At 41.6% G+C, this 12443-nt stretch overlaps 2 protein-coding genes across 3 annotated transcripts in view; both read right to left on the bottom strand.

The window, feature by feature from the left end:
* LOC116400585 (secretagogin-like) overlaps positions 1 to 5528 on the bottom strand; it is a 6135-nt gene extending 607 nt beyond the window's left edge. The window contains exons 1-9 of the mRNA XM_031878498.1: positions 5319 to 5528; positions 3450 to 3520; positions 2991 to 3086; positions 2704 to 2793; positions 1822 to 1878; positions 1153 to 1230; positions 1030 to 1079; positions 853 to 898; positions 678 to 737 (exon numbers count right to left, since the gene is read on the bottom strand). Coding sequence (XP_031734358.1) covers positions 678 to 737; positions 853 to 898; positions 1030 to 1079; positions 1153 to 1230; positions 1822 to 1878; positions 2704 to 2793; positions 2991 to 3086; positions 3450 to 3520; positions 5319 to 5388 — 618 coding nt within the window. The 5' untranslated portion in view covers positions 5389 to 5528. The remainder of the gene's footprint in view (positions 1 to 677; positions 738 to 852; positions 899 to 1029; positions 1080 to 1152; positions 1231 to 1821; positions 1879 to 2703; positions 2794 to 2990; positions 3087 to 3449; positions 3521 to 5318) is intronic.
* Positions 5529 to 5619: 91 nt separating this feature from the next.
* Positions 5620 to 12443, bottom strand: part of carmil1 (capping protein regulator and myosin 1 linker 1) — a 26644-nt gene continuing 19820 nt past the window's right edge. For both annotated transcript variants that reach the window (XM_031878496.1, XM_031878497.1), the window contains 10 exons: positions 12190 to 12357; positions 11951 to 12017; positions 11461 to 11717; positions 11104 to 11219; positions 10329 to 10815; positions 9506 to 9548; positions 9204 to 9374; positions 8879 to 9016; positions 7625 to 7780; positions 5620 to 7357 (listed from right to left, as the gene is read on the bottom strand). In XM_031878496.1, coding sequence (XP_031734356.1) covers positions 7233 to 7357; positions 7625 to 7780; positions 8879 to 9016; positions 9204 to 9374; positions 9506 to 9548; positions 10329 to 10815; positions 11104 to 11219; positions 11461 to 11717; positions 11951 to 12017; positions 12190 to 12357 — 1728 coding nt within the window. In that variant the 3' untranslated portion in view covers positions 5620 to 7232. The remainder of the gene's footprint in view (positions 7358 to 7624; positions 7781 to 8878; positions 9017 to 9203; positions 9375 to 9505; positions 9549 to 10328; positions 10816 to 11103; positions 11220 to 11460; positions 11718 to 11950; positions 12018 to 12189; positions 12358 to 12443) is intronic.

Here is a 12443-nt window from a genome sequence, read left to right as displayed (position 1 = left end):
TCATGTGTTCACCTGTAGAGTCTCTAAATGTCTGTAATGGAACTAAACGTCTCTTTAAAGGACGTTTCCTCTAAATGAGTTTGTTCTCAGACTCTGATGATAAATCTCCACTTCAGCAGCTCTTACATTCACCAAACTTCACTCTTTCATTCCTCTCTGTGTGCTGAAGGTTCACACAGAGGGGTTAGTTCACACACTCATTTATACATTCATTAATATAAACATGGAGAAAGGGGATGTTTTATGTCTGTTGACAGTATTTTCTGATTTATGGAGTGATATAAAGAGACATCATAAATCCCCTCTGTAAAAACCTTTGACTCTAATATGTCAACAAAATGAAACAAGACTTTTGAACCTGGCCTTATTCAATGTTTACATTTATGTTCTGGGAATGTATGTAAATTAGCACATATTTAATATGACAATGCCTCATTTGCATATTGGAACATACAATTTTAGAAACTTGTAGCACAAAAAATAATTGTCATTATTTAAGTAATCAACTGGAAACGTTTCGTGATATCTATTAGTTGATAAACTAATATATTTAAATGTATATTGTCTTCCAATCAGCATTCAACATGAACAAATATTCATGAAGCAAATATTCAAGCGTTATTTTACAGGACATGTATGTCAGAAAGACATCAAAGAAAATCTAAATGCAAACTTACAACGTCATAGTGAGCAAATATCTTCTCAAAGTCTCTCTTCCTGTCCTCCTGACTGCAAGCCTGACACCAAAGACAGCAAGGAGAGTCATGAAACTAGTATTACATATCCAGGATCATCTATCAGTTCAACTAAAAGTACGATTGAAAAACATCTCAATAAACTCTTCAAACTTACGTCCATCTTGAACTTCAGTAGGAAGTTTTCTTTCAGGTCCAAGATTCTTCGGAAAACGAGAAACAAGTTATTTTATTCTTATTCTTTAGAGACAGAATTATCCTCATTTTAAGAGTCAAGTGGCAGATTTAAGAGATGAATGATTCAAATGACATCTGATGGAGAGATCAGCAGTACCTGGCCATGTCGTTTAAGTCCAGTCTGCCGTTCTTGTCAAACATCTTCATCTACAGGAAGAAAACAAACCGGAATTATTTTGTGGATGACAAGAAGAAGTCAGCAGCACGAACATCTGGTTACCATGGTGTCAGTGTACTGCTCCAGTTGTTCAGGGGTGATGGACTTCCTGTGCTGAAGGAAGAGCTCCTGCAGGAAGCCCTGAAGGGACAAAAAGGAAAAAAGGGTGTAACGGGGGGTGCATTAGGACCACGCAGAGGTTTTAGCCGGTGAGAGCCACAAGCTCAGATGTTCAGGACGAGAGGCCATGCTCCGTTACCTTTTTTTTTTACTCTCGGGTTTCCCACCTGGTCACCCCATGTTTAACATCCCAATGCTATGAACTGTGGGTAATTCCTTCAGGCAACGTCTGCAGAAATGAAGACTTAAGGAAAGTGTGTCTGCGTTCGTATGATCTCTGATCTCTCATTTTTGTGCGTTTTCCTCTGAAAGTCCAGCAACACGTATCAATTTCAGCTCATTACATGAACACAGTCTTTTCAAAATGAACTTCAGTCTTCACAGGAAGCAACTTGTTTTGGCAACAAAATCGCTTAGTTAGTTTTAGGAAAAGATCGTCGTTTGGGTTCAAATAACCACTGAAGTGACATTACTGAACTGGACCCATCTACCTCCACCTTGGAACTCTATGTTAAATTGATTTCTGTCATTAGTGCTTTCAAGTCCCGTCTATAAATCAATAGTCACAAACACAAGATCCACTGCGATAGTCAACCTGAGCACCAGAGTTACCTTGAGCTCAATCGCTGAGATGTAGCCGCTGCTGTCCGAGTCATAGCTCCTCCAGATCTACACAGACAAGACACCGATTACTACAAATGCAATAAATATAATATAAAGTTTGAGTCCAGCAAGGGCAATGTTCATGACAACCTTCAACATGTAAATCATGAGTATAGTGACAGTTTTCTACGTTTCTGTTCTCTTAAAAGCGTAGTTTGTCCTGAAGGTGGTGCTCAAGTCAAAAGTGATGTAAGTCTGTCTGCTATCTCATGTTTAGTAATCGTTCTCCGGTGACGAATATTCACAGCAAAATTCGTGAAAATCAAACCAGTTTTTTGAAGTTGATCGACTGAGTCATCCTCCGTCCGTCATAATGATTCAATTAAAGGAATATTTCACCCACAAAATGACTATTTGTGTATCAGTTACTCACACCTGGAGTTTCTCTCTCTGGTCTCTACGGTGAACAAAGAATTAAAAGAACTGAGAAAAGTAAGACAGTTTATGTCAAAGTGTTTTAACTTGTTAAGTTTTAGGATAAATGAGACTTGGATTATTCTGCACGAGCAGTGTGAACGTTGTCCTGATGTCGTTTTGCTGTTGTTTAACACGGCTCCCGTTTAATTCATCAAGACTTTTTTCCAAATTTTTTTAAAATCTTTTTTGAAGATTTTTGATTCTTCGTTCGTCGTGGAGGTGTGAGAGGAAAAACTACATGTTCTTCAAGAATTGAAGGCAACACGGAGAGAATACCTGACACACAAATGTTTATTTTGGGGCTTTAATAAAAGAGAGGTAAGTGACAGATCTGTAAAGTGAACAAACATCACGTCCTCTATAGCTTTACATTAAAATCATGTTTGGGGTTGTTGAGCTCCTTTGACCCCTCACCCTCATGAACTCCACGCTGTTGTCCAGCGGCGTCTCTCTGCGAAACAGAAGCAGGAAGTTCTCCTCCTCCGGCAGCATCACGGTGGCCAGCTGGAGAAAAAACCCCAAAAACAAACATTGTAACTGAAGGTTTCTTTACTAAATGCACTAAGATCGATCTCCACCAACAACTGAAACATCACCTGAGTATCTTACTCTGACCACAGGCTAAACATATCCATAAATACTGTCAGTTTAGACTCTTCTACTGCCCAGAACCAGCTCGGAGGGAAAGAGGAGATTTGTACCTCTTGTATCTGCAGACGTCGGTCAGCTGCGGTGTCGTAAGCGGACATGAATCTTCCTCTCAGTCTTCTGATCTTGTCCTCCGTTATCTCCTCCTTCTGAAAACAACATGGACTTTATGGAGATTTCAAGTTTACTGAGGCAGAATTTTATTTTGTTACCATTTTAAAAGCTGAATGCTACGTGGATATATCAGTGTAGTTACTTCTACGGTGCACACACACATAACCCCCTGGTGGTTCATCAAATAAAACACTGACACAAAGCAGCGTACTGTGATGAAGAGGTGAAAATGAAACGCTTAAATAAAGTATAATTAGTATAATTAATAAAGTCAAACTTAAATAACTTTCACCGATCAGACGAGGTTGTAGAGATAAAACTGAAAAGTTGAGGTGTTTATTTTATATTTTATTTGATCAACCTTTAGGTGAAAAGCAGATCACATTTGATCTCTTTACCTTCATCCCAAATGTTTCCAGCATGTGTTGAAAGAAGGCGTCCAGCTCCTTTCCTTCGATGTAACCGTTATCTAGAAACACAACCAGGCGCCTTCAGCTCAAACAGCAGCTCAGCAGAACATAAAGGAGACGTTCTACTTTTACTTTTTCATGAAAATATTAAGATTAAGAGTCCAGTAAAACGGTTTGTGTAGATTCAAAGACAACATTTATACAAGTATGAATCAAGAGGGTGAAAGGTAAGTATATATGTTTCACTTAAGCTGGATGGTTGAGTTTTTAACTGATTATCTCTGTTTCTGTTAAGAATGAATATTGAAACATTCTTGTAATTATGCAAACATAATATCGAGTAAGGACAAACTTCCCTAAACTGACTTTAAAGGAGCAGTGTGTCGGATTTAGTGACATCTAGTGGTGAGTTTGCAGATTACAACAATTGGTTTGAGGACTGCCGTTTTGTAGCATCGAGTTTGGCGATTTGGCCGTCGCCATCTTGGATTTTATCCGTCACCATTTTAGCTTTTTACAACCAGTGAACAGGAAGTGACCATATTTGGACTGAAGAGGAGTGACTGTCAATCACCGTGTAGCCCCGCCCTAAAGCATCCCCTGCTTTATGGTCTGTTTGACTCTAAATGGACCATAATGTACTAAATGAACATCATGCTGTATTGAAGAAGACTTGAAACTAGAGATTGAGACCATAAACTCATGTTTACAATGTTTACTGAGGTAATAAATCAAGAGAGAAGTAGAGTCATTTTCTCATAGACTTCTATACAACCAGAGGAGTCGCCCCCTGCTGGTCAGTAGAGAGAATGCAGCTTTAACACATGAAGCATTGGCTTCACTCTTCAGAACCGGAGGTTGCCGCCTGGTACAAACCTGAAAGTCTCGCTCTAGAGCCACTGTTTGGTTTGTCCGTTCTGGGCTTCTGTAGAAACATGGTGGACTCTGTGAAGAGGACCTGCTCCATTTATAGATATAAACGGCCTTTTCTTAGCGACCGAAAACACAATGACTCCTATTTTCAGGCGATTATACACTAATAAAACCATATTAAATCCTTCACACTGCTCCTTTAAAAGCTCTAAAACGCCCTGACTGTCTCTTTCTCAAGGTTTCATGAATCACATCATGTAACTGAGATTGAAAGTCCTCCTTCCGACAGAGATCATGCGATATAATAAATAAAAAATAATCTAGAACAGCTACTACTAGACTTTTCGGTGAGATTGATTCATGCCTCAGTTTATTGTTATCTTGCAAAATTGGCAGCTAAAAATCACACAAAAACCTCTAAGGAGAGATGTGACATTCCTCCTTAGATTATAATTAGATTAGATAATACTTTTAGGAAGGTAGAATGGCGTTCTAAGTATCTAGTACACACCCAGGAGGTCCCAGTCTGGGGTTAGGGTCTTGAAGTGAAATGTCACGATTATGCAAATGACCCCTTAAATTAGGATTTCACAACACAAACTCATGTTGGGCTGTACTTCTTTACTGCAAGTGTGATTATTATCCCTGCAGTTCTTTAACTTTGGATGAATACATTCTTTATTGATGACATGTTGATTCTTTTTAAAGTATCTGGATGTTTTCTGCAGAGGTGACGGATAATGTTGTGACTTGTCTCAGCTGTGATGTTCTGTATGAACCCGCAATTAAACAGCCATCATGACACACAAGTCCTAATTTACCACGATTATTACACCGTCAGCTAAACGTCTTCTCTGAATGACTGTGTTGTTATTCAATACACCGTTTTATTTTTGCTGCATTTACAGGCACAAGAAATCACATTATTTACTCAGTTTAGCTCGCTGAACAAACCGACGTCCGAGCCATTAAAACCCTTCTTACCGTCTACGTCGAAATGTTGCCAGATCTGTAGAAAACCTGCAGCGTCCAGGCGGTCCAAGGCGCTGTCCATGGTGCTGAGGACCAGTCCACAGGTCGAGCTGGGGACAACAAAACTAAAACTAAAGAAACGCTTCTTCTAAAGATGCAGAGACGAGAGAGAGACGGTCTGTTATCCACGGAAATAAGACGTTTTCTGATTTCACCTCCAGACTAAAGAGGGATTCAGCAGCTTGTATCTGAAGGAGGGAGAGGGAGGGAGGGAGGGAGGGAGGGAGGAGGGGGAGAAACAGACTGAGAGAGAGAGTAAAACTGCATTTATTGGTCAAATAAAACATACAAATACAGAAAGATCTGACAGTTGGACGTCACATTTCCAGGTTTGTACATTTGATGGCATATAAACAATAAAACACATTTTTACTTTCAAATCTTTAAAAGAAAAAAAAAGAACATTTAGATTCTGACAAAAATATTTCCCAATAAAATAGAAAACCACCACCATCTATCTGTGCAGATTCAACAGCACGCTGTTGATTGTCTGCTCATAATACAATATAAACCCCAGAGTTTGTGCATTTTACTCCGATATAAACCCCATTTATTTCACAAACGGAACCATAAACACATGGGAACGTTAGTGCATATTTACATCGATACAACAGTAAGTGCAGCAGTACACGATAAGCTGTGTTATGGTGAGGATACAGCAGCAGTGTTTATGTGTCGTTATGTAGAGAAACTGTTAATCCCGGAGACTCTGCCGTGACCTGAACGCAGCGTTACATCTGACCTTACACTGTAAAAATCTCAACGATAGATTTTTAAAGTGTAAGAAATATCTGCAGAACTGAAACTTACACTTTGTTACTGAGCGTCTCGATTTCGGAAATAGTTTACAAAATAATCTCAAATGAAGGCCCATTTACTAGATTATATTTTGCAGAGCTTTCAGCCACATCTCACACTCTTCATTGACGGGCGGGACCACGAGAAGCAGTTGAACTAGACCGTTAAACCCAGCAAAGCCCCGACTAGCCGCGATGACATTTAATATCATTAAACTTATGGTTTACAATAATATATGCAATTTAAAAACAAATATCAAGCCAATTCCAAAACACGGTCAAGGTAACATTTCCCATCTTCTGTTTCCTTGAAATGGAATAAAAGCTTGTGCGGTTATCAACTCGTCAGGTTAACATCATTAGCATCATGAAACAAAGTCTCTATTAAGATGAAGAGACAGTTAAGATGAAACAAAAAGCTGACTCACATGTTTGTCTTAATTAGTCTCAACATTAGTTTGAGTAGAAAAGTAACTTTGGCTCAGCAGCAGAGAGCGTTCTTTGGTTTTTGACACTTTTCTTGTTGCTCATCTGTTCCCGCTGATGCTAATTTTGGCATTTTCTAATTTGTGGACAGTTTTTTTTGTGTTTCAAGATAAGGAGTGAATGATTGCAGGATAGAACAAAGACTTCTTTTGAGTCTTATCTCCAGAAAACCTGCTGGTAGAAGTCACTGAATTACCAGCAATAGTTCACCTGCAGAAGAGAAATAGAGTCAAACCGAACTACTTCAGTCTGGACCTCCTCGGTGCTCTGGAATCACGCACCTCTCTGTATCTAAGCAGCAGCACATTGTCTCTGCACCAGATAAAAGCCATCTGCTCTGTTCTTTATGGTCCTATTAGAGCTGTTGACAGAGACGCTAATGGAGCCGTTTGTGTCTATTTAGCCGGACAGCTGGGACTGATCCAAGATCAGGAAACTCCGCAGAAAACAGCACGACACATGCTAAACACTCTGTTTGCATGTGCCTCACCAGGAAATGTAAAAATGTTAAGAATCACTGTTTTTGTGTGATTGACCTCGTTGGTGTGGAGAGGATTCAGAGAGCGTAAACATCTGGCTGGTGTCAGACCGGAGGGGCGTCGTCGGACTCCTCCTCTGATTTGTTGTCAGACTTGAGATCAGCGGCCGGAGGAAGAATCTCCTCCTCAGCTGGACTGAGATCTGTGTCTGTGAGAGACGGAGGCCTCGCTGAAGAGAGAGAGAGAGAGAGAGAGAGTATAGATGAGCAAAGAGAATGAGGGGGAACTAAAACAGTGGAAGATGTTTTCCCATCTGACTGGGAAATTGAATTAAAGTACCATAGAAGGAAAACTATCGCTTCACGCTTGATTCAATGTGTAAGTGCAGTCAGTAAACAGAGCAGACGTTCTGAAGGGGGATTTGTGCGACATTTAGAAAACCGTGCAGAGACGGAAACAGGATTCATGAGATTGACAGGGCGGTGATTAGTCGGACCGTAGGCGGGGAGGGACTTGGCTCGCTCCCGTTCGTCCTCGCTCACAGCGGGAGGACCGGCTGAGCTCTTCAGAGACGACCACTGTCGGCCACCGGCGCCCGGCTCGACCGGAGAACCGGGCGGCTCGAACGCATCACCGTCCACGGGGAACTCACCTGCAGGGAGAGAAGAAAGATTCCTTCTCTTTTAGACTGATGGAAAACAGAAAATTACGATAAATTCTGTTTTCAAAACAAGCAACGGACGACAAAATGACACCAGCTTTAAAGATGAAATTCATGCTCTGAATATCAAATCAAGCACCTTATAAGGAGTCACGAAATCATAAACTTCATACAGAATGAGTGTGGAAATACACTCTTGATCTGTATTTATTTTGTGGTCTGATTTGAATGTTCATACTTCATTTTGTAATGTTTTGTTATGTGACTGCATATAAAGATATGATGTAGGTTTAAACACTAAGCCAGAGGTCATGCTCTCTGAGTTCTGTTGAAGATATGCTCAAGCTAGAGAAGGACATCCTTAACAACTGACCGAACCTGAAATAACTTGTCAGTGTGTAATAAACACTCTTCACGTGTGTAATAAACACTCTTCACGTGTGTAAGGACCTTTTTCTTCTCGTCACTTTGATTTTAAAAACGTCTTTTCCGCGACAATTACATAGAACCGCTGTTTTAGGGAAAAATACTTCCTGAAAGTGTTAATTATACAAGTAGAGAGTTCAACTACAAAATCACACACACACACACACACACACACACACACACACACACACACACACGGCCTTGAAAGCATTCATTAATCAAACTGTCACCTGTTACATTGAGTGTTATATTTTCAGCTGTGCGGCGGTTCATATGGAGCGCTGAGTCATACAACCTTCATCAGGAAGAAAGAAAGTAAGTATCCCAGCAACCAAGGCTGTCTGTCGGCCATCTTCTCCACAGTATTCATCCCTTCAGTGCTTGTAGATTCTCTGCTGATTCATTCTTTCTTTCTCCGATTTGGCTACTTAATTTGTATATAAAATCGTTGAAATGATGCAAATAAAACAGCATATAAAACGACAAAGATCAAAGATAACCTGAAAGTTAATTTAATAGAAGTCTGGTAAATTCTTAACTAAAATTTCACCAACTGAATTTCATCAAAAATCAGCCAATTCTTTCAAATGTGATCTTTATCAAAATATGACCAAACTCCTGTAAGTATCGCTGCTACTGAGGCCTTCATGAGGAGAAACCAACCGTCCAGTGGAGACAGCGGTCCTGCAGAGCTGCTGCTGATGCTCTCTCTCTCCTGCTCTGACGGCGCCCTCTTCAGGCGAGGAGCGGGAAGTGGTCCTTTGGCAGATGAGCTGCCTGCTGGAGCCTCAGCGGACTCATCTGAGAAACGGAGCACAATAAAACAATGAATTGATTTAGTACAAATACACATTTATATAAGAATCACATTCCTGCTTGGGGAAATAAAGATATTTTGAAACAGCTGTTCTTGTCTGTCTGAGAAAAAAACCCTAAAAACTAGTATAGTATGTCTCTTGTTTCCCTGTTTCTCCAAATCATTGCCCACCGAAGATGTAGGTGCTGCCCGGCCTGGGGCTGGTCGGACTGGCAGGACTGAGGGGCGCAGAAGTCCGGGCCCCAAGCGGAGGTTTGGTGGCCTGAGGTGGGGGCGGTTTGGGGGTGACGCTTGGTGGTTTGGACCTGGGAGTCGGCTCTGGTTTGGACTCATCAGCGTCCGCTGGGACAACAGGATGGAGGGAAATGACCAGAGACAGTTTAGGAGTGATATTTATATATATAAACTGCAACTTAACCTTCTAAGTATGGATAGAAATTCCAACATAGGTCAACAGGTAACATGAAACTCACCTTTATCATTGTCCACATTGTCCTGTAAGGATGACAACTCAGCCTGCAAACAGAGAGGAGAGCTTTTATTCAAGTTTGAAGTGATTTATTGTCTTGTGCACAACTATCAAGAGAAGTCATTGGCGATGACATTGTTAGATATCAGCCTCCCTCCAACTAAAGAAAATGAGGATACAATTTAACACACAAAATAAAATATATATATTTGTTTTAGACTATTACTAGAACTACTACTACGACTAAAACGGAGAATGTAATTCCTCAATAGCATATATATCACGCTCAAATTGTAAATCAAAGTTTGGTCATAGACTGCCCATACAAGTTTGTAAAAATGAAAGTGCATTCATTAGAATTTTTACTCTAACAACACATTCACATGTGATACATTATAAAGCCTCTTGTCCCCTCTGGGCTTCCATACTCCAGCTCTCTGACTCTTTGTTTTAAAGTTCTTATTAAAATGTTGTCTAGTAACAATAAAACTTATTTTTGATGCAATTTACTATCAATCAGTCCTCATCAATGTTCATGCATTAATAACAGCAAGAAGTGGAAACCTTCACAACAAGGTATCGTGTATAAAATATAAAAGTTGATCTGAACGTTTCAGCCCTTGTCAGCGCACACTTTTTAGCTGTTGCCATGGAAAAACAGCTACTATAGCTAGCTAGACTACAAGACACCTTTTTTAAATTGTTAAAAATGTTATTTCATCCAGCTGTATGTTCTCACGTTTGTATTGAGGCTTTCTGGTACCAAGATATTGGTTTAACGATGGTATCAAATGCTTTAGAAGTGTTGACCCATGAGCTCCACCCACCTTCTTTTCAGCCATTCTCTCCTGTCTGGCCTTCATCTCAGCCAGCAGGTCCATGCCCATCACAGGGACCCCAATATGGCGGGGAATGTGGAGGTTCTCCTTCCTCTCCACATTCTCCTTATCCTCCACATTCTTCTCCTCAGCAGGTTCGGCGGCGGTCTGAGAGGTCTCCGTTTCAGAATCCGTGTGGTCCGAGGATGGAGCCCTGTGGAGTTCCCGATGGGGCTCCGCCACAGTGCCCGGGTTTCTCGCGGGAGGAGTGGGGGGTGTTGGCGTTGTTTCCTCGGTCACTTGGGTAACTGAGGGAGAGGGTGAAGCAGAGGCGGAGGAGGCAGCTTGGGGTGGAGTGATGGAGGCGGCTCCGTGGCTCTTCTCTGAGCGGGACGTCCGGGATTTGATAAGGTTAAAGAAACCGCTCTTTCTGGATTCCCGTTTCTTATCTGCTGCTTCCTGCGTGCTGGAGGATGGACCTCTGCCAGAGGGGAGTCTAGAGAAGATACAACATTTAAATTATTAGAAAGAAATATACTTTATCCAGCCTTACAAACCAACAACATCTCACATGTGTTCATATTGTGAGAAAGCATCCGGTTACTTTTCTATGCCGATGACACACAACTTTACTTCACTTTTAATCAAACGGATTTTAAAAAAATGATCAGTTTTACAGAGTTGTTTTTAACACAAATCGTCATCAAAGGACGTGAAGCGATCTGTGTTTTTATGTTTTTTACGTGCACATCACAATCGTTTCAGTCTGAAGCTTAACTCTCACTTGAAGCTGAGTTTGATGACTTTCTTGGAGAAGAAGTCCTCCAGGCCCTCATCCAGCTTTCCCATGATGCTGTTCTGCTCTGCCTCCTGCGACGTCGAGCTGCCGGCGGCCTTCCGCTGAGCAGAGGTGGAGACAGAGAGATGGCGCTCAGTTGTATTTATTCTGCCAGTAATGTTATCAGCAAGTTAACAACCTCAACAGCCAATTGAGCTGCACCATCTTTATCAAGTCCTGGGCTGAAGAGTAAGAGTATTCATTCTAGGTCAAGACTATTGATATTGATACTGATATACAACAGAATATATAACAAAACAAAACACAGATCGGTATCACTGATGATGGGGGGATTAAACCTACAGCTGGTCGGCTGGGTTTTGTCCTCTTCTTGGGTTTCGGTCGGAGTTTGGTGTGATGCTCCAGCATCTTGTGCTCTACAGGCGGCAACTCGCCCAAACAGATCGGCTTTGTATCCAGTGGAGTAGGGGGAGGGGGGTGGTCTCCATAGTAGGATGACACTCCAATGTCCAATGGCTGTGCAGGAGGAGGAGGAAGAGGAGGGTCCTCCACATGGATAGGAACCTCCTCCAGAGCCTTGTCCAGGTCAAACTCCATCTCTGTCGATCAAACAGAAGGCAAAGTTAACAGTTAATCATGATTAGCGCTTACTGGTCTGGAATCCAGCAAAGAATCTAAAACAAGATTTAAAAACAAACATTTCAGAGTTGTCGTTATCTGATTGGTTGCTGAATGTCAAGAAGGCGGGTCTTATCTATTGTGCGCCTGAGAAAGACACCAGGAAACACCAGTTGCTACCCGGTGTAACTTTATGTCAGTTTCTGTCACTCACCGAACGCCACAGAGACGGGTCGCAGCATCCTCACCAGAATACTCCTCCTCTTGGATTTAGGAGTCATCTAAAGAGCAAAAACAGGTTTTTATCTTGATTTTTTTAAGAAGTTAGGATGAGATGTGTTGATTTTACAGCAGGACTTCTGGTGTCCATGCAGACTATTCCGAACCCATTTTATACAGGCTGATACGCAGTGACTGGTGTAAAAGAGTTTGTGTTGTTGTGTGTTCTCTAACAATGCAGCTGTCCAAATCCTGCAGCCCAGCTTTCTGGTCCCGGGCCTGGCTTTGTTTCTGTTCCTGGTTGTGTTTCTCCAGCTGCAGAACCGTTTCATCCAGAACCTCCGTCTCCATCGGGGGCTCGTGGTGCAGCAGAGGGTGACTCTTCCTGATCACATGGTCGCCCTGGAGACAGACGGAGGACACAGGGGGGGGGGGGGGGGGGGGGGGGGGGGGGGGGAGAGAAAAAAAAAAAAAAGAAAAAAAAGGGG

This window comes from Anarrhichthys ocellatus, unplaced genomic scaffold, assembly GCF_004355925.1.
Source record: "Anarrhichthys ocellatus isolate YVR2014 unplaced genomic scaffold, GSC_Weel_1.0 scaffold183, whole genome shotgun sequence".
NCBI lineage: Eukaryota > Metazoa > Chordata > Actinopteri > Perciformes > Anarhichadidae > Anarrhichthys > Anarrhichthys ocellatus.
Note: the sequence above shows the minus strand (reverse complement) of the source record. Positions and strands in the feature narration are given on the sequence as shown.